We start from the raw sequence: 26746 nt of genomic DNA, 5'->3' as shown, positions 1-26746 counted from the left end.
TGCAGCTGAACTATCTAAAGAGGAATGCCTTTGTATGCTAATTAAATGTTTATGCAATAGACAGAAGGAATAAAATCAGAATATAACCATAAAGTAAAATGAAAAGAATTACACTGACTTACATCTATATTTATCTTCCAGGTGTGCTTTACAAAGGGATACAACACCAGTTTTGAAAGATAAGACCCGGATCCTTCCTGTTCGACCCCTAATGAAAAAGAAACACCAGCTGATTAATTTGTCCGTTCATGGCATCCTTTGTTTACTACAACAAAGTTCACTGCAGTACTGTAGTCACCATAAACAAAGTCCCACAGAGAATCATGCTGCATAGCACACCTTGGCTGGTTATTAGGCAAGCTAGAAGCAAATTATAAAATATGCTTATGGCTTCACAGGCATAGCTGACTTGGCTTGGGTGTTGCATCAATTCTACCAGAAACACTCTCATTTGGAAATAGTCACTCATCTCTATTTCTGTGACAGAAGTGAGAGCCAAGTATCTTTACCCTATGTTTATTTGAACAGGTTTCCCTATGAACTACTGCTGAGATACTCTCAGAGAAGATGAAGTCTTGGACAGAGCAGTAAACCATCCCTATTGCCAAAGACAATACAGCTTCACTTTCGTTAGAAATGCAATGTAGCAGCTCTTTTTACAAAGTCTTTGCTTACTGTCAGCCCTGCCCTGCCTTGTTTGAGAAGGCAACAGGGAGCTAAGCATAAAAAAGCAGCCTCTGCTCACAGTGTGCAGCAATGGAGGCACTGGTAAGACATTCAGGTGAATGATGAAGCTGCCTAAAAATCACGAGAAGGCAGGCAGGTTGTGTGGTTATGCCATCAACAACACGGAGTGGTTTCTGAGCTCCTCTTTGCAGTACTCAAACCTGCCCTGCACAGTGCCAAGGGGCTGGTATGCTCCACATCACTACCCAAGCTCCCTCTGGTCAGATTTCCCCTCACGCTCACTCCTGCCTTGTAATGTGCCTGTGCTGTCACTTTTTTTTTTCCTAACATGACTGTGAGAAAAAAAAAAAGTCTTCCTCTGTGCTGCAGGGCATGCAATGACAAACCTTCACATCTCCTCTCAGTCATCTGGCTTAGCTCAATTTAATTCCAGTTGCTGGCTTCCCCAATGACTTTTAATTTCTCATAACATTTCAAGTATATAACATCTATTGCAAATAAAGGCATACACAACGTAGGAAGCCTGTGCCTGAACCCAACATTTTTGAAACAGAGCCTCATCAAGTGTTGAAGAATCCCCAGTAAGAACACCACTAGGAATAAGATAAATCAGGTACAGGTATGCCATAGCCATGCACCAGGCTGCACTGTTTGGCACAGATGCATGGATGCATGTTGTCTTCTTAATCCTATAAAAGTGCTGGTGTTCATTCACACACTCATCTCCCCTGCCAACACTATCAAAGATGCAGATGGAAACTGACGGACAAAGCCAGATTTAGAATTTGCAATCTTATACTAAAAATCATGGTCTTTTCCATCAAGAGTAAGCATTTGTTGTTTACCTATGCTCTCCACACTCCACTCCTCTTATTCCTCTCCCTCAAATCTTCTCCAAATTAATTATCATCTGTGCCCTAAGAAACTCCTGCTGATGAATACCAGGCTCATGCAAATTATACAGGAGAAGAATGTCAAATGATGATTTCCCTGCAAGGCATATTAAATTGAAACTTGCACAAATCCTAAGTTGTACAGTTCACTCTCCTCTCCACCCAAGTCAAACCAGTAATTTAGCATGCTACTGCAAATAAGCATGAGTGACTGATCAATTGAAAAAAAAAATAATCTGAAACGTGTTAGATTTGCAGAGCTGTGCCCATAATTAGATCAGTCATTGAGTGTGAATTTGATTAGTATCTTTACAAATGACAGTTTTCAATTATAAGAAAAGTACAGATTCAGTACATTTAATTAAATGTCTCCAGTACTTCTATGCACTTCGGTTGATCTCTGCCTATTAAGTTTACAATGAAAACTAAACACATGTAACCCCCAAGGTCACCTCTCTTACCAGCGTAATTCAAACCTGAATTTCAGCAAAATAGCTCTGAGCTTTCCTCACACATAAAACACCTCCCTGTTTCATTGTGCCCTGCAATATACAGTTCCCTCACATACCTAGGGAATTGCCTGGAGGCAGCCAATTATAATTTCTAATGTTGTATTTTCAGCACAGTGCAACACAGAGAAAACTCGACTGGACACAGCAAATCTAAACTGGACAGTCCAGCCCAGGAGCAACCTGAGGAATGACCTTTATTTCCCTCTCTGCTCTTAACATGGCTGATCTGGATTAACATTCCTGGGACATCTTTTCTGATTTTGGCTAACTGGGTATCTTTGTTTATACGTTATTTATAGCTGATGATAATTCAGAAATGAATCAGAGTTCTGTGGAAGCCAAAGTAGATTAAAGTAATAAAATCTGGCTCTTAAATGAATATAGCCCCATTCCCTACCACCAGTACACTACACAAAAATATAATGTAATCTAGGTAATCCACCTCACAGGACACTGCAGCAGTTGCAGAGGTTGTTATAAGCAATAGGCTTATTGGAGGTGATTCTGCAGGAATGGACCCTGTAAAAAATGTGGACTTTTTTTGGTATGTGGTCATAAAAACTTCAGTGCTGTCACAAAGACTGGATGGAAGAACAATGTTATAGCACTTCCATAGGGCTCAAAATGTCAATACAAATATAATAATTGACCTTCCTTCCATTTCTAAACATAAATGTTTATTCTGCTACAGCAATGAGTGTGTGTGGCTGAAAGTGGCTGATAAGAACCTTCAAAACACAAATAAAGACTTCCATTGACTTTTTTTTTTTTCATTACATTCACCAAATATAAAAATGATGGAGTACTCTTAAATTAGCCTACAAACCTGTGTGGGAACTTGCCTGTGCATTATGAGCAACATCATTTATCCACTGAACAGGAATACTTAAATTTTTCTAAGGTAAATTTACTCTGTTTTATCAATGCATATAGATACACTTTTTAAAACGAAATTTTACATAAAGTTTTTCTGAAATCTGACTGCTGTGGGTAGTAAGGACATTAGAACAGATGAACTTCTTCTTCCATATTATTAGTGAGAGAACAAGAGGGAACAGCCTCAAGCTGCAGCTGGGTAGGTTTAAACTGGATATTAGGAAAAAAAAATTCACAGCAAGAGTGGTCAGGCATTGGAATGGGCTGCCCAGGGAGGTGGTTGAGTCACCAACCTTGGACGTGTTTAAATCTGGTGCCTGGGGATATGGTTTAGGGGTGAACCTTGGGCAGTAAGGGTTATTGGTTGGACTTGGTGATCCTGAGGGTCTTTTCCAACCTGAATGTTTCTGTGATTCTTCCATCTTTGAAGCAGAGTTATAGATTGAAAGCTAGAAAAAATGGACAGCTCTGTAAAGGTTTAACATCCAGAAGTACAGACATGCAAGAGGCTATACAATAGTGTTGATACTCTTCCTTCTTGATAACTCTCTTGAATTTATTCAAATACATCTAAAAAAACCATGTAAAGCTGTGGCCTACTGAGGACATGCTGTCCCCCAGAATTGCTCTCAACACAAAAACCTGTTTAAAAAGTTCTCTCTTCCAGCACTCATTGCTTAGCTTAATAAAGCTAGGATTGTAAGCCTAACCAAGGGCTGTATTGATTCAGTTAAATGCAGGCATTAGACCATCAGGTTTATTAAACTTTCACTTCAACTGGCTGATTTCAGTTTCAAGGCATTCATTTCATAACAGGGCAAACAGGTTGTTACCCCTGCCCTCTCCTCCTTGTGCTGCTGGGAAAGCTCCTGAGCACCCCACGCTCGGAGCACCATACATACGTGTCATAGACATTCAGCAGCCAGTTGAGGCACATGTCCACGCAGAGAGGAACGTTGACCAGGTTATTGTGCTCTTGTTCCAGGCGATCATAAATGGTAGTCAAGCAATTAATGATCTGCAGGATATCCATCGGCTGGTCATTTTGTTTGAGGTTGTGCTGGTCCAAGGCATCACATGCAGCAGACAGACTCAGAAGATCCACTGTTAAAATGTGATCAAAAAAAAAAAAAAAAAAAAAAAAAACAAACAACAAACAAACCCACAATAAAGAGTGAGAAAGCCTGGTTGGATTACACACACCAAAAAGACAACAGAACAATTTACTTGGCTTTTATGACTGGTCAGAGGACATTTTACATCCTCTGAAAGTCACATGCAAGACTGGTTTCAAGACTCCTACAGGTGCAGTGTTTACTCAGCTGTAGTCTTAGAAGGTAGTGTTTATAAAAGTGAAATTTTGTTCCTTTTTAGTTGTAAAGTACCTATTATGCTATTCATATCCTATAGAAATTTTACACATACATTAGTATGGAAGTGAAAATTGCTCATTTCATGTTTTATGTTCCTACAGATAAGTTAATATTTGACTACTATATTCAGCAAATATGCTCTAAACATAGTACATGCCACCAGCTTTCCTGAGACATGCTGTCCATTTTCCACAGAAGTCCAGCAATCCTAACTGAACAAAACTCCATAAGGAATATGCAAACAAATCATAGCTGAACCAGGATTAACCCTGCTTGTTACTTTTCCTCTGGTGAGAACAGGCAAAAGAAGTTTCCAGAAATATCAAATTACCTCTTTCAATATTTATTAATAAAATTCATCCATTTTTAACTCTGCAGAGCATTTACATTTATAACTACCTCTACGACATGACAGAGAGACATTTAAACTTATCAGTTAATATGGTGCTTGTCATGGACTTTTAAAAATACTGATTTTCATTCCAATTTAAGTCAGTTGCATTTTGAAATTTGGATGTCCAAGGCAAAATAGAACTTCCCTTTCTCAGCTTTGAGTCTCCACAGTAACATCAACAGAACAATCACAATTTTTGGGACACCAAATCAGAGAGTTGCAGGACGGTGGTTTACAAAGTAAAATGGGAATAAGAACAAAAGAAATCACAAAACATGAGACTATTGATGCAGATCTTCCTGTTACCAAATGAAAACCCTTCGTAATCCCTTGCAGTGAATTTCCAGGGGGTGAGTAATGGGGACATCAAAGCTTGATGCTCATAACACGAGCAGTCACAAAGTGCAGCGTGATTCAACATGACCCAATGGAGTAGCATCTGGCCCAAAACGAACTGCCCAAAATCATCCACAAAATTTGTCACAAAAGTGGGAGATGAACTGACCCAAGTGCAGGATCATTTTTTTTCTCACTGGAATAAAATTGTGAGTCATAGTAAGCAACATCTTAGTTGGTGAGACCACACCTGGAATACTGTGTCCAGTTTTGGGCTCCCTGGTTCAAGAGAAACAGGGATCTGCTGCAGAGAGTCCCATGGAGAGCTATGAGGATGATTGCAGGACTTGGACATCTCCACTATGAATAAAGACTGAGAGACCTGGGGCTGTTTAGTCCCGAGAAGAGAAGGCTGAGAGAGGATCTTTATCAATGACTACAAATATCTGAGGGGTGGGTGTCCAAGTGAAGGTGCCAGGATCTTTTTGGTGGTGCTAAGTGATAGGACAGGGAACAGGGATTATAAGATAGAATGCAGGAGGCTCCACCTCAACATGAGAGGAAGTTTCTATATGGTGAGGGTGACAGAGCACTGGCACAGGCTGCCCAAAGAGCTTCTGGAGTCTCCTTTGGAGACTTCTAAAACCCACCTGGATGCATTCCTGTTCATCCTGCCCTAGGTGATCCTGCTTTGGCAGGGAGGTTCACAGAATCACAGAATGTTAGGGGCTGGAAGGGACCTCAAGAGATCATCCAGTCCAGAGCAGGATCACCTATACCAGATCACACAGGAACTTATCCAGGTGGGTCTTGAATATCTCCAGAGAAGGAAACTCCACAACCCCCCTGAGTAGCCTGTTGAGGTTGGACTCGGTAATCTCTGGTGGTCACTTCCAAACCCTAACATTCCATGGTTCTGTGATCTCTTGGTAATGTCAGCAAAAAAAATATTAATAATTGTGCAGAGGCTAAATGCAGAACACCAGACATGATTTTTTTCAGAACTTGATCCAGCTTAAGGGCATAGTTGCCAAATTCACACTTGAGTATGCTATTTTACCAGGGATGAACTGACCCTTTGATGTCCTAGTGGAGATGAAAATTACTTTAGTTGAACACAGGGCTGCTTGCTAATGCTGCATGGACTGCCTGCTGGGATTTCATAATTGCCAAAAGAATTTCAGGATTTCATTGGAAATCAATAGGGACTTCTGCTGGCAAATCCCTTAAGCACTTCTGAAAATTTCCATCCTGTGGGCCTGACTTACTCAGTAGTAGAGTGAATAATGAAAGCTTGGAATGCTACTCCCATTATCACACCAAGACATTTAACTCTGAATCTGTGGTTTTGTGAAGAGTTTTACTGGAATTTGACTTTTTTTTAAGGTATTTGTTAAAAGAAAATATTCTGGAATATTATGTTTAACATAGTAGCATAAAAAATACAGCTATTCTAAGGTCAGTGTTATATCCTGGAAAAAAATATATATTTATCAGACTCATTCCTTGGAGTCTCAGAAGGATGCTTCTCTTGTAATAATTTATTATTCAAATTGCAAATAGTGCTCTGCCTTCACAACACCTTTAACTCCAAGCTTCAGGCCAAACTCTCAGCTCCTTTGAGACTATGAATCAATGGTAATTAAATGAACCCCTCAGGCATCTGAGTGGCAGCTTAATTATATATGCAGCTTCTGCTAAACAAGGGTCATTCCACTTTGTGAAAGCTTTTCCCACTAATAAGGAGCAACTTCTAAAAAACCTTTCACTCTGCTCTTCACCAACCTTCTGTCCTATCTTGAAGTTAATAAACACATGCTCATCTTATGATAAGCAAAAAGTGCTTGCCACCACCCTCTGCTTTATAGGAAGAAGCATGGCTCTGGCCTTCACCACATTAAGCTCCTCCTGCACCTTTCCCACCAAGATTAAAGAAATGTAAGGGAATCCTCCCCCAGAAACAGGAATTGCCTATTTCTTTTCTGAAAGTAAACATGAAGGTCCCATGAATGTCAGACTTTCAAAAGACAAGTCTCAACAGCTGGGTATGTATTGAAGAGGTACATTCATCATCATTCAGAGATTTGCAAAGCTTTAATTGAAACAAACCACACAACTTTATGCTTTGTTCTTGCTGTGGGTTTTCTGCCACTCTTTTGTTCTTTTATATTTAAAATGCCAAAACTGACTCCAAAATTCGCTTGAGCAGTAGCTGCTAGCTTATTTTGACATCTATAAAGCAAGAGGGAAAAAAAGTTAGGCTGTTTGGTCACCAACCTGTGGCCAGACTGCAGGAAAAGCATCAAATATGCCCTGGAATAACTAACTAGTTGAAGGACAGAAATGACAACTATGAGGCTACAATTGAATGTACTGAACTTAGGGAAATCTCACAATACAGCTAGCGATAAAAATAATTAACGGTGTTCCCAGAATGCAGGATCGTCCCCTCTGTAATCTGTTGCTGTTGGCTAATACTTAAAAAAATTACATTTAGACTGCATAAAATTCAAGGATAAAAAGCATCCTAGCAGAAGTCCTTGAATATTTGTTTTTTGCTGCATCTCCATGAAAAGGCTGCAAATGCACCTTATTTTATTGACATGACAATGTTCAGATGTGGTTTGCACTTGAAGATCAGATCTTTTTAAAAGTAGCGAAACAAGAAAGTCATCATGCTTTGATGTGACTATGAAAGGAAGCCATACATTAAAATAAAAAAAAAAAAAAAAGTGCAAAGTTGCACTGGGCATGCCAACAATAATTTCAAAAGCTAGGATGACAGAGCCACACACTAGATTCTATGGTAACACAATGCACAAGCATTTATAAGGATTACCATTTTCCATATTCTTCTTTAGGTTTTATATCTTAGTGTCTTAATGTTCATTGGCTGATCTTCAAATTGAAAAGAACTGAAGTCTAAGTATAGTTCATTTGAAAAAGTGTTTCTATTCTTGCCAGCAAGAAACAGGCTGTACCTTGACTTCTGTGGGCTTTCTATTGTGCACACATCTTCGGAATGCTCCTCAGTAGACAAAACTGCTCTGCTTTTTATCAAGCTTACAGAAAAGAATATACGCACACACAGACACACACGTATATATATATATTTAAACTCCTGCAATTTAAAAGCAAGAGCTGAAATTAGGGATTTTTGACTATGCAGAGGAGCCCTGAAACCCAGCTCTGTGCTCTATTTCTACTAGTGCTCAACTGTAGAAAAAGAATTTTGTAATGAGTTGTATTTTTTTTTTAAATACGATCTAATTAAACTGAGTTCACAAGCAACATTGAAATCAAAGAATACACAAATACAATGATGGTGTCTCCAAGGAATTATATTTGTAAGAACAAAGACTGCTAACCAAATTCCTTAAATACTTCTCCTTAGATACAAGTATGAAGAATGTGCTGAAGTAATCAGTGTAAGCGCCAGTGCATGTCTCTGGAAACATCCATTCTCCGAAAATCTACCTACATGTAACCTTGAGAGATGAAACTGACTTCAGTGCACAATTACAATTCCACCCTGCAAAGCCTAAGATGAACCTACAGTTGTTCAGTGGTAAGAATCAGAGAAGTACAGGTAAAACAGAATGCAAAGGTTTGCACTTTTGGCCATAAGAACCTGTTACAGGTTACACCTGGGCACTGCCAGCTAGAGAAGCCTGCCATTTCCAAAATTTTAGTTCCTTACTTCAGTGCTGCACTGATTGTGAATGCTTTTCACTGCATGTCACTCCAGTTTCTTTACACTACCTTTCCACAGGCAGGATGCTGTGCCATGAAAAGATGGTTGTCTTTCTGACCATCATCAATTCATTCTTTGTCAATACATTCATGTTAAAATATTTCATTATGTTACTAACTTTCTGTTTGTCTTTTTTCCTTTTTTTGATAAAAAGAATTAGTTCCTATGGTTTTATGAATTCAGAATTTAAGTCTATTCACTGGTGGAATTGACCCATGCTTAAAAGCCTAAAAGTAAACATGCTAAATAATACTGAGGTTTGACACAGTTCCAGAAAGCATGTGAGCACAAATCCAAAGTCGAGATAAATCAACAGCTGAGACATTTGCAACTCTGTCAGAAATTTAACCCTGCAATTAAATGCCAAACTCTAAATGCTACAATATTCTAATAACATCCCCAAACTGTACCACCTAATAAACTGCTTGCTTTGGCAACAGATTGGCCTAAGAAGAAAACTACAAGCAAATTATTTAGATACCAAGGTTACAATAAGATGAAGAGTAAATGTAACTCCAGTGACAGGTAGAATATCATACACCACTTGAGCAAATTAAAATGTTAGAACATGCATGTCACTAATCTATGGCTGATGAGAGACTTTTGAACATAACCAAAAGCTGGGGAAAAACTAAGCTAAATGTTTATTGTGATGATCTCATTTAAAGGCAACAGCCCCTCAGGGTTCAAGATTCAACTTCACAAACCATGAGCAACTTCACTTCTGGAGTGATTTTTTCACCTGAACTCTGACTGTTCCCAATATACTACAATCCTGTTCCTTTGGTCTGGGGCTATTGCTGACAAAGGATGTGGCTCCAGCAATGTGCAGAGTGAAAATATCTGGCTAAAGAGTACAAAGATAAGAAATATGTAGGGGATGTTAGCTTTGTTTCTGAACCACTCCTGTCTTAAAAGGGACAGAACTGCAGACCACCCAGCACTTTGATTTCATTAGGAACCTGCAAACCGGTGGCAGCAGAACACCCTTCAGGCAAGCGGTTTCCATGCACCAAGTAGAGGCTGGATTATGTGGGGGAGTGTTTTCTGCTTCTCAAAGCTGCAAATACACTTCACTTGTGCACTGGTCAAAGTCTTCCCAGCAAGGGGTGAGGCACAGGCACATACTTACAGCAGAGAGCTTTCTGCAGTCTGCGGAGTTTCATGGCGGTCCTATATGCCGAGAACCTGACGTTGTTCAGGTCAGCTGTAGGGAGAACACATTATCAGCTTTAAACTTTAGAAATAAGCAGACTGACAAAGAGGTTGTTAGGTTGAACTAGAAGATTACACTTGTTGGCTAGAAGAACAGAGAGGGGAAAAAAAAAGTTAGAAACTCTTCACTAAGCAAAAGCCCTCAAACCTTGACAATCATCCAAAAGAAAAACACTGAGTCCTAAAACATTACTTCCTTTCTTTCAAAGGCATAGAACCCGAGAGCACTTGAAAGGGCAACATCAGTAACTGCAGCAGTTGTCTGAAAATACCGCAGCCTTTCACACCGCAGGCACTGAGAGAGAGATAAGAACCTGAAATTCCTCCTTGCCTGCCCGATGTACCAGCCAGGCTCTGTACAGGCAGTCCCAAGAGAAGAGCTCTGCCCAGGAAAAAACAGGTGACTCTCAGCTACTGCTAAAAAAAGAAAACTGGGAAAAAAAAAAAAAAAAAAAACACAACAATGAAACTTTTGTGCTTTCCACCTAAGCAGCTATCAGCCGTGTCCTGAAATGGAGAGAAGCCAACTCACCCAGTCAGGTCAGCTTCCAGGTTCCCACCTCTGAAATGGTGGAGAGCCGCTCAGCTGTGGCAACACAATAGAGATTGGTACCCAGCTAGGAACATGTGACATGGTGCAATTTTTCCTAAAGCCTTTCTTCTCACACAGTTAACAAAATCAGGACATCATCACAAGTCCCCAGGAACAGTTTAACCACAGCTTGTAAACCTTGAGGGACACTACGGAGACAGGGCAGGGCACACATCAAACTGGACAACATTACAGAGACAAGGCAGGCCACACACCAAACCACTTACACCACACCAGAACAGAGCAGCCTCTCAGTGCGTGGGAGGCTTAGTACTGTCTACATGGACATTGTTCATCACCAAATTCTGGTGATCTCCAAAGAAAGGTACAGCACCTGGTCTGTAGTCTAAGCAGTGAACATGACAAAACTGAAATGAGTTGTCTTGGACCAAATCTATCGAGGAAACTGCATTTGCATATTTCCCTTCTGTGAATCCATACTGAGGAAGATGCACTTATTCTGATCTTGTCCCTGACTTTGTTGCAGGGAGCCTTGGGCAAACCCTATTTACAGCAAGAACAAAGACAAAATTCACTAAAAGTGAGGCTCAAACTACTGTGGCTGAATTGCTGCCATCAGTACCAGCACACTGGTTGATTCATCATTTACAACCAGACTTGGCACTACAGTACAGATAAACCACTACTTGCATTACTCGAATCAAACTCGGGATACAGGAGTCAGTGAGCAAGCCTGGCAAAGGGCTTTTGTTTAGTCAAAGAGATCAGCAGTAGATGCCAAAGCTAACCATGTGCAGCTTCAAACTGGTACCTCCAAAGAGGGTAAGCAAGTCTGTGAACCAGTGCTGTTTCCCATGTGGCACTACCACTACCTCCCAGGTACGCTACAGGGCAGTGGTACTGGAACTGCAGAACAGACAACTCTGTATGCTACAGCACGGTCACCCCCAGTGCAGAGGAACCAGGCTGCTGCTGGCATGCTTTTGGCCCTGTCACATACCCAACTAATTCCTGGGCACAGACACTCCAGGGCAGTTTAGGGACCATTCCCAACAGATCAGTTGGCATCTTGTAATTTAAGGAGTTTCTAGCACAGAAAGGGACTGTTTGTGCCAGGCAGTTTTCAGCTCCTGGCAACACTGCTGAATGTGTTTAATTTACTGATGAAACCCATGGGGCCTAAGGAGTTAATGATGGGAAAGCATTTGGAAAATGTAAACTACTGTGTAAATACAGAAAGAAGGCTTAAAAAACCAAACATATACTGGCTCAGGAAAAAAAACCAAAAAAGCTCTATTCAGCCCAATAAGCTACCTCTAAGTCTGGCAGACTTTTAGAGAAAGAGTATGATGAATAAAAGTCAAATACAAAGTAGTTCCTTGCTGGCATACGCACTAAGGTGCTATAAAGTTGTTTGTAATGTGGAAGCTTAGGTATAACTAACCTAATATGATTCACAGTGCTGTACAGGTATAGGTAACAGAGGGAATATAGTCTCAATTACACTAATTTTAATTAAGCTGTTCTGAATGAGTAATTTGAGGTTTGGTAACTCAGTAGTTTTGTACACCTTAATAAAAGCTTTGGAATGTTTCTAAAACACATCTTAACACAGAAGAGAAAGTTTCAGCTTTGTGTATCATTTCTTTTTCTTTGCAAAGTTCCATACACCTTTTTAACAGGCAGTTCTCCTGTGTATTCTTTCTGCCAGATCCTTCTCTCATGATCATCCCAACAGGTCCACAAGCCTTAATGTGGTGTGGGACACAGTGAGCAATTTAATTTGTCCTGAAGGGAAATAAATAAAGCAGCCTCGCACAAACACACCGTGACTAAAGTCACACTTTGTACCCTTGTTGTAAATCTGCACTTGTGTTCTGGAAAAAGAATAAATGCTAGATCATGGCTAGCATTTGGTAAAATGAAGAAGCCTTCCTTAAATTTTCTGGAAAAGGAATAAACACTACACCATGGGTAGCATTTGATAAAATGAAGAAGCCTTCCTTAAATTTTCTGGAAAAGGAATAAACACTACATCATGGGTAGCATTTGGTAAAATGAAGAAGCCTTCCTTAAATTTTCTGGAAAAAGAATAAACACTACATCATGGGTAGCATTTGATAAAAGGAAGAAGCCTTCCTTAAATTTTCCCCAAGTATTCTGGGGAGGGCAGGGGGGGAAAGCTTTTCTACATTTTAAGAAATATTAGGAAATACATATTAATTTCAGGCTTGGATCAGGGCAGAAAATACAATCCATAAAAACACTTAATCCTGAGAGTGCTGAAGATCACATCTATTTTCCTGCACATGTGAAAAACACTGAACTTGTTATCACTTAATGACACTGCTACAAAGAAGCATCTGCTGTAAATGATCAACAGCAATGTCAGGAGCCAGTTTTGGAGCCCTAACCTCAGGGTTTGGGAAAGCAGCAGCAATGCCATGTTTTGGCCCTATGAGCTGAGGCCAAGCGTAAGCACTGAATGCCTCCACTCCCACCGTTGCTGTTATCAGTATTAGCCCATGCCAATTTACTGTCCCTGGTGTCACCTGGCTCACCTCCTGCTTTGTTATGCCACCACCTCCATGCTCCTGATGGACAGCTCTCTCACTAGGTGGTGACAGTCATTCAAGGTCACTGGATCTTAATATCTAGCTTTCTTCCCTCCTCACTCCTACAAAACTTTCAGTGGTGTCTTTCCTTCCTCAGAGCTACTGCTGGAATAAATGGGTCTCTCTGTGGAGCAAAAAGGGGAGCCCAGGTCTCCTAACTGAGTTCAATACATTTCCCTTGCTTTTATAGGGCCCCATTTACAGAAGACAGACACAGAATGAAAGCTTGTGTAAGTGGTCACTGGGCTCAGAAGTGTTGGAGGTTAACATCACCATTAGCAACGTGGGAGGAGACTTAAAATGAGGCAGCAAAAGGCACTGCCTGGCTACAAGCCAGCTGCTGCTGCTGGGAATATGTGGAGGAGGGAGGATGCAGCAGCAACCTTCCCAGGGCCCACGGAAACATCAGTAATTCCTCCTTCCCCGTGGTGTGTTTTTTTTTTTCCCTTTCCTGGGGCCTGGGAGAATGCTATCTTCACTCCCAAAGGGCTCACTAAAAGAGTCAGCATCCACTAAGCCTTGACTCCAGAGCTTTTATCATCTTTTGGGCAGGTCAGAGAGCTCAGTGTACTACACAAGCTTTCCTCCATCCCTTTCCTCCCAGTCCTAGAAAGTATGTACTGTCTCATCAACCAAATGAGGTGGTCAGAGGGCTAAAAAGCCCTTCAAGTATGTGACTCTTCCGCAAGTCACTTAATGATACTCCCAGGCTTCATGGCTCAGAGGGTAATTTCCAAGCTGTGAATAAAAAATGTAAATGCTGAAGGGCATAATCTGTTTATGGTCTCAAACAACAGTGTAGTGGAAGAGGTCACCTGGACCCTGGAAAGGACAGGCTGAGGAAAGGACAACACAGGAGTATGTGGTAACACTCATATTTACATCCCAGAGCAAAGAGAAATCATAGTTCTCCCATCACTCAGCCATGAAGGCTGTTCAAGGGAATAAAAATGTTTCCAGGGGAGAGGATTTAAGATTACATTACAGAAAATCCATAAGACAGAAGAGGTGCTTACAGCTGATGCCTTCCAACAAACAATTCCAACCAACACAGCAGCAAGACCTCTCCACAATCTTCCTGCTGCAGCCCTCCCACTGCTGTGGTAAAAGGAATTTAAGGTGCTAAAGCATCAGCATCTCAGAAATTATCTCCTTTCATTGCTGTCTTTTTTTCGTTATAGACATGACAAGTACCTCCCTTTGCTTCATCAAAATCAATGCAGGAGGAAGAAAGACATTTAGAAAAGTGATTTCCTCCATGTCCATCATGTGCCTGCAATTTACAAGTATGTTCATATTCTTATGTTCATTCATATTCATACAAATAACATGAAACAAGAACTACTGCTCTTATTACACATGCAGCTTTAATGAAGAGACTTGAGACTGCTGACAGGAATAACTCAAATCAGAACAACTATGGCAAGACAACCCAATAATTAAATCCTAACCTTTTCTGCATGTTAAGAGACCTCAAAACATAAGGGCTATGTCCTTCCTTCAAAACAGCTAAGACAGCTTCATCCACACATTTTCCAATGTTGTGATTCTCCAGTATTGTAAAAATAGATGTAATTACACATAGCAGATCCTGCTATGTGAACAATCAGATGAAAAAAAAACCCAAACCACTCCTAGGACAAAGTGGTCAGTGATTTATTACAAATCTGAAACACCTGCTAGAATGTGCCACTGAATCCTGATGCAGCATCAACAAGTAACATCTTGTAGGTTTATTTTTTTTTAAAAAAATCCTTCCATGTTAAATTCCAAGTTTTATATTAGGATATTAAGAGGAAAAACACATCCTTTTATCCTCCTTGAGTCTTACTGTTGGTAAGCAACTAAAAACAAACAAACAAACAAACTAGAGAAGAGTAAATTTAGGCTGGATGTTAGGAACAGGTTCTTTACCATAAGGATAACAGAACACTGGAACAGGTTGCCCAGGCAGGTAGTTGAGGTCCCATCCCTGGATATATTCAAGGTGAGGCTTGACAGGCTCTGGGCAACCTGATCTAGTTGAGGCTGTCCCTGCTGACTGAAGAGTGGGGTTGGACTAGATGACTTTTGGAGGCGCCTTCCAACCCAAACCATTCTATGATTCTAAACATAAGAACAACAGTGAGTTCTTAAAAAGAATGTATTTAACAAAAGGTTTAGCATCCAGCATGAAGGGATATTTGGTTTTATTCTTACGTAGTCACATCTGTAACTCAGACAACAGCTTTTAAGTAAAGTGTTGTAACTCAACTGCTTTCCATGGTGGCTCTTAAATGGATTATCCTTGTCTACAGTTGCTAAGGGTGCTGAATGACTGGGATGTTCCATTTAATGTGTTGTCCTCTACAGCAGATAATTTCATTGAGTGTTTAGAAGCTCCAGGATAGGCCATACTACCCTCTGTCAAAGGTTGTTCATGTAATTTGTGTGCCTCACACACAATGTAATCTGAAGGCATCTCAGGTCTTATCTACCTGTAAAGTACTTGGTATTTTACAGAGGGCTTCTTATTTATATTATTGTGAATATGGTTACAATTGTTTCTTTAATTAATTGCAGCAAAACAGCCATTTCACTTGATTTTATGGACAGACATTTTCTTACTGTCTGGACACCAAAGTAACAAAAGCAGTTCATGTGCTTCAGGTGAGAACTCTCTCAAGAGTAAAATCTGGCCAGCGAACATCTTCACTTGATTAAGATTTACAGAGTTTTAAGGTTTGGAGTTTTTTGTTTGTTTGTTTGTTTTTTGTCTGGGTTTTTTTGGAGGGATTGGGTTGGTTTTGGTTTGTTTTTTTATTCTCATTTGTTTGAAAGAAAAAAAAAAAAAAAGGTGAACCTACAGTGACAAACCTCAAAATCTGAAAGTCTTGCTCAACCATAGCTTGTGACATGCTCATATAGCTGTTCATAAACACACTACCTGCAGTGGACAAACCGTTTTGGGAATTACATGTCACTGTTGTCTCTGACAATGCCTGCCTAACAGAGGTTAAGTAACTGTTTACTTTACAATCCTGAATAGACCAAATTCCACTACCTGCTACCAAACTTTCATGTTTCATCAGACGTTTAGAGCACACTGACTCTTCAAGAGGCTTCGGCTCACATCAGCTCAATACAGCTGCAAATCCCTGGCTTATAAGAATGCTGAGTTTCTTCCTCTGCCCAAGCCTTGTATATAAATCTTTTATTGATGCCCTACAGTGACATATATTGCCTCTTTAGAAACTGTAATTTCAAAATGCAAATGAGACAAATGCACAAAGGGAAGAGATTAATCAAGCAACATGGCTTAATATCAACCCAGTCTCAGCCATTGACTCTATTATAATTAATACTATCATCTACATTGCCTTGAGAATAAATAACAGTAAACAGTGTTTTTATACATATAGATAAACAGCTTAACCACTCTAATTGAAGCAACATGGCATGCTGTACTAACCCTGGCCCCCTGACTAAACCACCTGCGAGTCTCTCTGCAAATTACTTTGTGGAAGGTACCCAGGGCACCAAAATGCTGCTGATTACACTAGACCAAGTGGATGAACACCACAGCATATGCCAGCATCCCAATAACTAGACCAACTGACATGACCTTTAGGATTTTAGCTTTAGCATGTAATGGCTTCTATTCATCCTGCAAACCCAGAAGTGTAAAACATCTTTGATGTACACCTTAGTTCCACCCCATGATGGGGTTGAGATGTGAGCAGAACCTTATTAAATACCTGGTTTTGTAGTTTGCCATAAAAACTCTTATGGCAGAGAGGGGCAGTTTGAGCTCTTCAGGTAGCATTTCAGAAGGACAAATCAAATTACACAAACCAAAAGGCGATAAAGTTTACCCACCTTAGCCATTCAGAGCTGGAAGCTCACCTTGCTGCACAAAAGCAGCCAGCCACAAGATCAACACAGCAGCTGCTGCTGAAAGCCTAGAGGAACTCAAAGGGACTTTCCAGCATTCTCCCACCTTGTGTTAAGCAATGCTGACATTTCTTCTGTGTACTCCACAGAGAGCTGTCCCCCATCCCTTCAAATTAACTGGAAAGCTGTCACCAGTGCACTGCAGCCTGCAAGGGTGAGGGTGTTTTTCATGCTCTCATCTTGCCTTGGTGAGTTAGGAGAGATAAACAGATGCACATGGCAACATTTCTGACTGCACCCTGCTACTGCAATTACTGTTCACGGTGACACTAATGCACCTTGAGGAGGCCTGTAGTGACATTACACAGGAAGGCTGGAGGAGAGAGACACTAACAGCATAGCATGACAGGCCAAGTTCTCCTGAGCTATCACTGCAAGGTTAGTCATTTCCAGCTTAAAGGCAAAGTACTATCATTCTGAGCTAAGCTGACTGGCTTTAAACGTTCACTTTCAAAAGATCATCTGAAAAAAAATTAAGCAGTCCCAGACCATTTTTTTTCCTGCTCTTTCCATCTCTCTCCTCACCCATGGGTCCTTGAACTCTCCAGGACAATGAAATAAAACAAATTCTCATTTCAGTGATGCCCTGGAGCTGTTATGAAGGATGAGAAAATTTGTAAAGGGGGGTTGTAGAAGAAGGGTGTAAAAAAAACAAAAAACCAGAGCTGCTTCAGGGGAACTGCTTTTGGAAAGAAAAGCAGCTGGAGCAGTTCTCGGTACTTTGAAGACTTTCAGAGGGAATTTAGAAGAAACTGGGAGTGGTTCATAACGGTGTAAATACAACCCAGGGGTGTCTGTCAGGCTTTGAACCTTTGAGACTCACACATCACTGATTTTTACTGCTTTTCATATTTCAGCATTTATTCTTTAGTTATGTACTCAGTTTATATAATTTCTTCTCAATTAATTGATACCAACATCTACTGGATACACCTGACCTAATGGAGGATGTCCCTGCTCACTGCAGGGGGGTTGATGACCTTTGGAGGACCCAAACCATTCTATGACTGTTGCAGCTACCTGTTGTCACTTTGATTTGAGCATTATGCAACAATTAAGTCATTTCATACTAACAGCTTATTATGTGACTTTAAGTAGTCATAACTTTTATTGAGTGAGTAATTATGGGAATGAAAATTCCCCAACTTGAGTCAGGAGTAGATGATTCATTAAAACTAATAAAATGCTACGTTGTTTAAATAATAATGAAAAGCAGCCAAGAACAAGAATTTCAATATCTTAAAATCAAACCTATTTAAAAACCCAGTATTTTATAATTATTAATAGCATCTTTATAAACAGCCATATTTCTGTGTTTCTGCAAATGAGCTCAAAGAAAATTTGAGAATACTTCCTTCATGAGCAGGTTGCTGTAGTATTTCTTTCCATAGGTTCTTTCTGCATCCCTTGATGCAGTCCCTATGGAAGACAGGATACATTACTTCCTGGACCAACCACTCACTAAGGTACAAAACTATACATAGCATGTTCCAATCTTCTTTTACTACTACCAAATAACGCTCCTAAGAAGTTTAGCTACATTTGTATAAATAGAATCACAGAATCACACATAGAATTAACCAGGCTGGAATAGACCTTCGAGATCATTAAGTCCAACCTATCACCCAACACCATCTAATCAATTAAACCATGGCACTAAGTTCCTCATCTAGTCTTCTTTTTTGAACACCTCCAGGGACGATGACTTCACCACCTCCCTGGGCAGCCCATTCCATTGGCCAATTACTCTTTGTGTGAAGAACTTTCTCCTCACCTCCAGCCTAAACTTCCCCAGGCGCAGCTTGAGACTGTGTCCTCTCATTCTGTCACTGGTTGCCTGGGAGAAGAGACCAAACACCACCTGGCTATGACATCCTTTCAGGTAGTTGTAGAGAGCAATAAGGTCTCCCCTGAGCCTCCTCTTCTCCAGGCTAAACACCCTCAGCCTCTCATAACTCTTGTGCTCCAGACCCCTCACCAGCCTTGCTGCCCTTCTCTGCACACTTTCAAGCACCTCAACATCTTTGGAAAGACAGAAAGCTGAGGTCAGTAAGCTGCAAACTTGGAATTAATCTCTTTTTAATAATAAAAAAAAAGAGCTACAATTTATAGGTGTGTGAATTGGATATGTGAAGAATAAAACTAATATTACTCTGGGTTTTTTTTTGCTTTAACAGAAGTTTCTCTCGTGTCTCAAAGACACAGGCAGGTGATGAGTATTACCTTGTGCCAGGCTGCATCTTCCTCCTTCACTTAATGTAATTTGTAAGAATTTAAATTAGACATAAAGATCCCTTCGGAAATGATGATGTACTAGTGCCAATCAAAGTGGGGCAAATTTACAGAAAGGCAGCACATCAGTCAGTACCTGGGATGTATAGAGAGAGACATCACATAGCTCAATTATTCCCTACCGGCTAAGCGTAGGAGTTGGAAAATGAGAACTCTTGACAGCATTGATGTGGTCTCTCTGGTTTTGCATTTACCTGGCTTGCAGAATTCACACTTTCTACCAAATTTTAAGAACACATACTTCCTCAGCTCTTTTATTACCTTCTTCACACAAATGAGATGCAAAATTTGGATCCTAATGTGGGAAAAATAGTAGGAGCTAATGAGCATGCTACATAAAAATCAACTTTCATAATATCTTCTCAGATAAAATATTACTGAACATCCTGAAAAGACTTCAAACATCCCATTATTACCGTTTTGACCTGAGGCAAAGCAAAGCACTGAAAATACATCAAGGGCTCTCTTCAAGACTAAACGGGTTATGCTTGTATTATGCAGTTTGTATGAGTTAGGCAATGATGAATACACCCAATTCAAAAATAAAATAAATTGGTAGCTTATTCAGTAGCACTTTTATCAAAGCTTCACCCCATGTGGCAGTGCACAAAGAACCACCTTGTCTAATCTGTTTTGTACACATGTATGAGTATCTAAGTTTACTAATAAAAATGCACATTACACATCTTTTGCTAAAAAAAAAAATAGCTGTATCATTTTAATGAGGATTTGGTCTCAACCTCAAAAGAGGTAAAACTAGCCAGAAAAAGGACTGCCTGTTGGGATACTCCTTGCTCTTAAAAGGTAGCAGCAGGGTTTTATAAGAAAAGGAAACAAAATCTGCCTAAGCATATTCCCTCTTTATGCAGTAAGAAAAAAGGGTATGTTAACCTCTTGACATTTGGATGATACCTACAGTGATAAAACTCAGTTAAATTAAATGCAAAGTGACTTCAACAATCACACAACTTTTGAACTGTGGATGTGAGCACATCAAGAGGCTTTCCTTCCTTACATATAATTATCTCTTCGCTTCCTGATATTCAGGAGTACTCTAGCTGAAACAGGGAAATACCAGAAGAAAAGCAGCTGCAACAGGATTTCAGATCTGACCAACAACAGTGTCAGAAATATCATTCAATCTCTGGATCAAAGACGGCCATGGAGTCAGAGTGTGGTTCAATTAACAGGGAACTGTTTGAAGATCTACCTGCATTAAAGAGATGTCTGCATTTGCAATTACTACTTGTCCTGGATGTCTTAAACCACTCACTTTAAGAGTAGAAAGATATAGAAGACAAACAGGGTAATACATTATAATTAAATGGCAAGTCAATACTTGTCTGCTTTTGCATTTGGTTAGCCTAAACAACTTACACATCTTATATCCTTTTATAACCAGAGCTGTACTCTGGTTAGTTTTTAAACAAATTGCTGCCACAGTGCTAATTCTATAAGGAAAAAAAAAACCCCTCACTTTTCTAAAATATTCTTGGTATGCCTTTAACTGCAGAGCATCATAGAGATACCTGAGTTAGCTTGAAAAAGACTAAGATGGCATAATTAGACTGTTTTCAGCAGCTAAAGGAGAGTTTAGCAGGAGGTAATTTAAGCTATTTTTCACCATGGTAAATAAGCCTACACTGGTTGCTAGAGTTGACTGCTCTAGTGCTCAAGCTGGCTCATTTAAAGCTGGTTTATGTACATGTGCTATACAGACACAACCTCCTTTATGAATGCAGCATATTCACAGATATTTCTTTTAGAGAAATAGCTTAATTTTTATTATACCCTCTATTATTTATTAACAGAACCATTAAAAGCAAAGAGTTAGCTATCAAATGGCCTGCCAAGCAGCCTATACTAGAGCATGGATTGACCTATTTTATCTTAGAGATGTGCTTCTGTTAGTAAAATCCAAAGCTGCTAAAAAATAAAATTTAAAAAAACCCACAAAAACCTCCGCCAGAGAGGCACATCTGAAGTCATAATAAGCATGCAATTTGGGTATTCAAAATGACATCATGACAGCTGCCATGCCTTCGAAGTATTGAAAGTGCTTTAAAAATAAAGCAGTGGTAACACAGTCTGGCAAATTGCTTCAATTGGCTTCCTACCATTCAAAAGTCAACATTAACAGCAGCTCAGTTTGATTTTTCATCTGCCTTTTGTGTAGTAGATTAGACAGTGAAAAGATCCAGGATTTTTTTTTTATTTTTTATTTCTGTCCCAGTCTTTCAGTAAGAGCTTGCAACAATGCACCTAAATTACTTCGTAAATCCAGCACATTTCAAACGTGCTAAAGGAAATGTTATTTTTTCCACTACATGTTTGAGATGTGCTATCATATCTTAACTATTTCCCTTGCAGAAAACTTTAACCTTGATAGAAGCACTGCCTCTCACTTTCACTTTGTTTTGTTTTTTTACTACTTTTGGAAATCTTTGCCTTCAGAATTAATGATTGACAACAAACAAAAAACCCCAAAACAAAACAAAACAAAAACAAAAAAACATCCAAACAAAAAAATGATGTCTTACCTAAAGACTGGTAAAGCTCAGTCATCTTGGGATGATCCCAGCAGGTCGTTTGCGTCTCATGGCTGCAATATAAAACATGAAAGCTAGTAAGGTAAAATTGCTAGAGAGCAAGTGATCCAGGTTGCACATCAGAGCATTGCGCCAGACCAACACCCACAGCCTGAGCTGCCCTGGCAGGGGCTCTCAGCAGCAGCAGTCTTGTCTTCTTGAACATGAGACATTAACTTGGAGGACTTTCATTTAGGCATGGGCTCAAGAAACAAAATTAAAAGCTAATATTAAAAAGACAGCAAGTATTCATATATGTCATAATATTTTGAGCAATTTGTAAGCATGTCCATCAATTCTTAAAAACTCATTGCTTTGTGCAAATCATTCTCCAGTTCCCCTAGACTTGAGGGGAGACATTTAAAAGGGCATAGTTCTTAAACTGTTTATGGGAACTCTGACCAGATACTGAGATCTGTGGTATTTTAGACCTGCTTCCCCCTACATGCTCTTTCAATGCTTTCCCATGTGGCAGGCAAGAGCTAACCAATGCAGTGGCTGCAATCATTCCTTTTGGTCCACACATCTGCACTAAAATCCCTATGCAACAGCCCACTGACCCACCATCAGCTTACACCACTTTTCAGGTTACTGTGTTGTACCCCCCACATTGATGGTTTCTTTCAGCACAGACTATTGCCAATCCTTTTGTTTCCCGACACTCTGTCCCTTTCCCTTGCACTGGAGGTCCCCATGTAGTGTCAGGCAGCAGAGCTGTTGGGAAGCCAGGGATAAGCTAAAGCGGGGTTATGAAACGCTGCAGTATGACTAGAATGTAAATTGGACAGTCTCTGCATTGAGGCTAGCAGCCTTCAGCTTTGCAACACAACATGGTGCCAAAAGACACACAACGTGAGAAAGCCAATAAAATGAAGTGCTAGCGGGTGTAGTAGTAACTCATGGCTCCTAAGGTTACACATCTTACATATGTTTTAAATGACAGCATGTTTCCACTAATGCATAAAACTCAACAGAAAATTCTCCTTATCCATCCTGTAGCCAATGAAGTCCTGTTCATAAAGAATTCGGTGACACTAAAAGACAAGCTCGCGGATTCATCAAAAATAATTCTGGAAAGCCTATGTTCCTAGCAGTGCAATCACATTTGCAATGTCTGTACTTAAAAAGCAGACATCCTGCTTCCAACTGGCACACATCATTCAGGAGGAAACATGCAGGAGAGGAAGACCTGTTCCACAGTGCTGAGCTGCTCTTGAAGCACACACCTCCCAGCTGCAAGAGATCAAACCACAGCCCAGCCAGCAGGTTAAATGCACCCATACACCCAACACAGCACTGGAAGACTGATACAAGACATTGTTCCAGAGGACAAATGGTTCTTGAATTCTCTTTTTGAGACAGTGATCTTCCCAAGTATACTTTTACCCTTTCTAGGCTAAGAAGAGGTGAAACTTTCAATGAATCATTTCAACACCACTCCTACTCAAGGAAAAAAAAAAAATGAAAATTGTGATAAGTTTTCTTAGTAAGATTTAGTTTTGGTCTTAAAATACAAGCTACTTATTTGATCCATATGAATACTTTACTGTCCCAGTAACCTCTATATATTTGGTAGCTTACTATATATATTTCCAGATTTTGCTCTGTAACTGAAAGAAAGAATTAAAGGCACCAAAAGCACTAAACATAAGGAAAAATGCTGCCATAACACTGCCCTAGTTGAGCACTGCCTTTTAAACAAGCCCTGTCTCATCAACCTCAGCATCCCCTCCCCTTCCTAATTCCTGCGGTGGCTGAAGGCAGTGAAAGAGGGAGGAGGACACCAGAAGAGCAAAAGCAGTCTTGTTCTTTGCTCTGGTAAAACATGAGTCCTGCAAAGGGAGGTGGCTGTAATCACAGCCATAAATCTCAGCTTGCTCTGGATTTTTCTGTTTTAATGCAGAAACCGGGCAGCTTCAAGTGAAAACCTGCAGAACTGAGATACCCGCACCTGAGCTCCTGCATTTCCTACCACACTTGGTATGGGCAAGTTCCACAAAGAGAATGTAGCACCAGTGAGTTTTACCATACCCAGGCAGAAAGTGCATTTTTGAAGAAAAACAGAAATCATTTCATTTACACACTGAGTCTCTACAAACTTGGCTACCTGAAGCCCCTGCTTATACAAAAGCAGCCCAAAGGAAAATAGAAAGGGAGTGTACTCCTTGCAGAAGAACCCTGTAGTCAGAGATGGTACAATTTGCATGTACAGATGGTACAATTCAGTAGACCCAGCTAAACATTCAGTACCCAGAGTTGGGACTGCCATTTGTTAGCCCCAGATCAATAGCTCCCCACGGATGAGCCTGGCCATCCTGGCTTGCCTCAACACAGGCAGACAGCCCCAGAAGTGTGGGATATTTGAATTACAACTTGGTTTGTATGCCAAGTCATACAGCAAAAATGAGACAAAGAACTCATGCAGTTACAAGAAATCTCTGAAAATAAATCTGCCTGAGTTTCCCTATGAAATTGGTTAGGTAGCCCCATTTCTTTTTCTGTGGATAAACTTCAGACTCCATAGCTGTTAGCCTGGTAGCCTTTAAAGGCACCAATTCCCTGTTACGGTTTTTAAAGCTATGAGATATCTGGCAAAGGTCCATCCAACTATGGAGTTCTATACCTGTGTTGGATAGAAGAACGAAAGGATCATCTCAGATACGGAAAACTATTATGGTTAGTCAATAATTGACATTACTTGGATGAGGAATTTATTAATTTTTTTCATTTTGTTTCATTCGGTAAGACCTAACCATGATGAACTTAGCATGTATGGTTTAAGCTTATGGCATTTACTAATCTTCCTGAAAACACAAAACAGAATTTTCTAAGATCTTGTTAATAAAATTTCCATTGCCAAATAAACATTGGATTCCAACTCTTTCAAGGCATTTTTAACAGGAGTATCCCCAAACCATTACTTAGTGTGCTTTTCTTTCATGGGCAACCTGATCTAGTTGAGGATGCCCCTGCTTACTGCAGAAGGGGTTGGACTAGATGACCTTTAGAGGTCCCTTCCAACTCTGGTGATAATATGATTCTACAAGATTTATTCCCTTGAAGATGTACATTTTGCAAGGAATTATTTATTTGTTTATCTGCATGTGACAAAGACCCAATTTGTAGGGCAGGTACATTTTCCCTCTTCTCCCCACCTTTGCTTCATTTATAAATGCAGTTGGAACTTTAGAGGAAATACCCCTTTCTTAGGCTATAAAAGTCACATCAGAAAAAGACCCTAACTTTGACCCCTGCCACTTTCATAGCACTGACTACCCATGGGGCAGCAGCTGACTTGCACAGTCACTCTCAGCAGTTCAGCAGAGATCACTCAGCCCTGTACACTTTACCAGATCCAGCAAGGGACTGGTGAGCCATCAGCACACCTCTGTGCTCTTGCAAGAAACAAGAAACCTTGGGTTGGTGTGCTATCTGTAGAGGTTGAGTGCCAGTACTGAGGCAGGGCAGATTTTACTGGTACTTTACATGCAGAACACAAGAAGGCTGCAGCTATTTCGCTCCAGCTAAAAGGCGTTTGCCTCTCAACTGAACGTTTTCAGCTTAGGAAGTTATCAACAATTCTGCACACAAGGGCAGCTCCAGGAAAGGTTAGATTCATCGAGGCTATTCTTCATAAGCCTCTTTGCCATTTTCAAAGGCCATTTAATTGTGAGCTTCGGGGTTGGACCAGTGGGGGGAGGATTTGTGTGTATGCCCTCACTGTGAGCGCCGTCTGAAGTGAAATGCCAGCTCAGCAGTTTCAGGCAGCCTCAACCACACTTGGGAATGCTGTAGCATCCTTAATAGATCTGCAGCAAAGCTTTTGCCAGAGTTTCAAACTCCCATGAACAAGACCCTTTACAGGTTACAAGTCAGAAAGACATGAAAAGTGTGGTGTAAGTTCTCTTGACTAGCAGCAGCTGAAGCAGAGCGAGAATAGCTGCACAAATAAGTATTCAAGATGCTTTTCCAAAGAACCACTGACATGAAAAGGCATCAATGCACACAACCAATAGTTTTCCAATATTACACATGATGATTACTCAGAGGACATATTTTTCAATTTGGCTCTACATTTAGGTCAACTAAATTGACCAGTAGCTTTTAAATCATCAACATTCTGCAGCAACAACAAAAACGTATGTGGGCTCACACAGCATACTTTCATCTTTTTCACCTGACTTAAGCTGCAAAGGTAGAAAGGAAATTAAAACTAGGCCTGGAAAAGGGAAAAGCAGCAATGGATAATGGTGAATCCAGGTGCTGGTGTGACTGGCACACTAAATACACTGATAATTCAGTGGGATGAAAGCATAGTCTTCACTTAATACATCCTTTGGGAACTGCAAGACCACTTCATTAAAGGATAATTCTATTATATTAGCAAGGATAATTTTTATGTGAGGAATTCTGTCACACTATGTCTGTGTGAACTCCTCTCCTCCTGCCAACAGCAGAGAGATTTGCCTCTCATTGCTGTTAGCAGAGCCAGTAACACACAGGGTTGAAAACCTGAAATCAAGAGATGATATCCTAACTGATACACTAGCTGAATTGCAGTTCCCTTGTGAATCAGTTTGGGCAAAACATAGTTACTTTACCTTCCTTCCTTTGATATTACTTCCAAGCAACACCAGCAGCAGAAGTTGTGAAAAGCAATGTTCCCCGTACCCAAATTCCTGCACGAATCTCCCACCAAACATTCCTGCACAAGCCACACTGAAA

General features: G+C 40.2%; 1 protein-coding gene across 5 annotated transcripts in view; it reads right to left on the bottom strand.

Annotated features, from left to right (window-relative positions):
* Positions 1-26746, bottom strand: part of DMD (dystrophin) — an 851798-nt gene that overhangs the window by 62882 nt on the left and 762170 nt on the right. For all 5 annotated transcript variants that reach the window (XM_054391265.1, XM_054391273.1, XM_054391280.1 and 2 more), the window contains 4 exons: positions 21974-22035; positions 9958-10032; positions 3871-4072; positions 123-208 (listed from right to left, as the gene is read on the bottom strand). In XM_054391265.1, the coding sequence (XP_054247240.1) occupies positions 123-208; positions 3871-4072; positions 9958-10032; positions 21974-22035 (425 nt within the window). The remainder of the gene's footprint in view (positions 1-122; positions 209-3870; positions 4073-9957; positions 10033-21973; positions 22036-26746) is intronic.

This window comes from Indicator indicator, chromosome 1 (genome assembly GCF_027791375.1).
Source record: "Indicator indicator isolate 239-I01 chromosome 1, UM_Iind_1.1, whole genome shotgun sequence".
Classification (NCBI taxonomy): domain Eukaryota; kingdom Metazoa; phylum Chordata; class Aves; order Piciformes; family Indicatoridae; genus Indicator; species Indicator indicator.
This window is presented reverse-complemented; position numbering and strand designations above follow the sequence as displayed.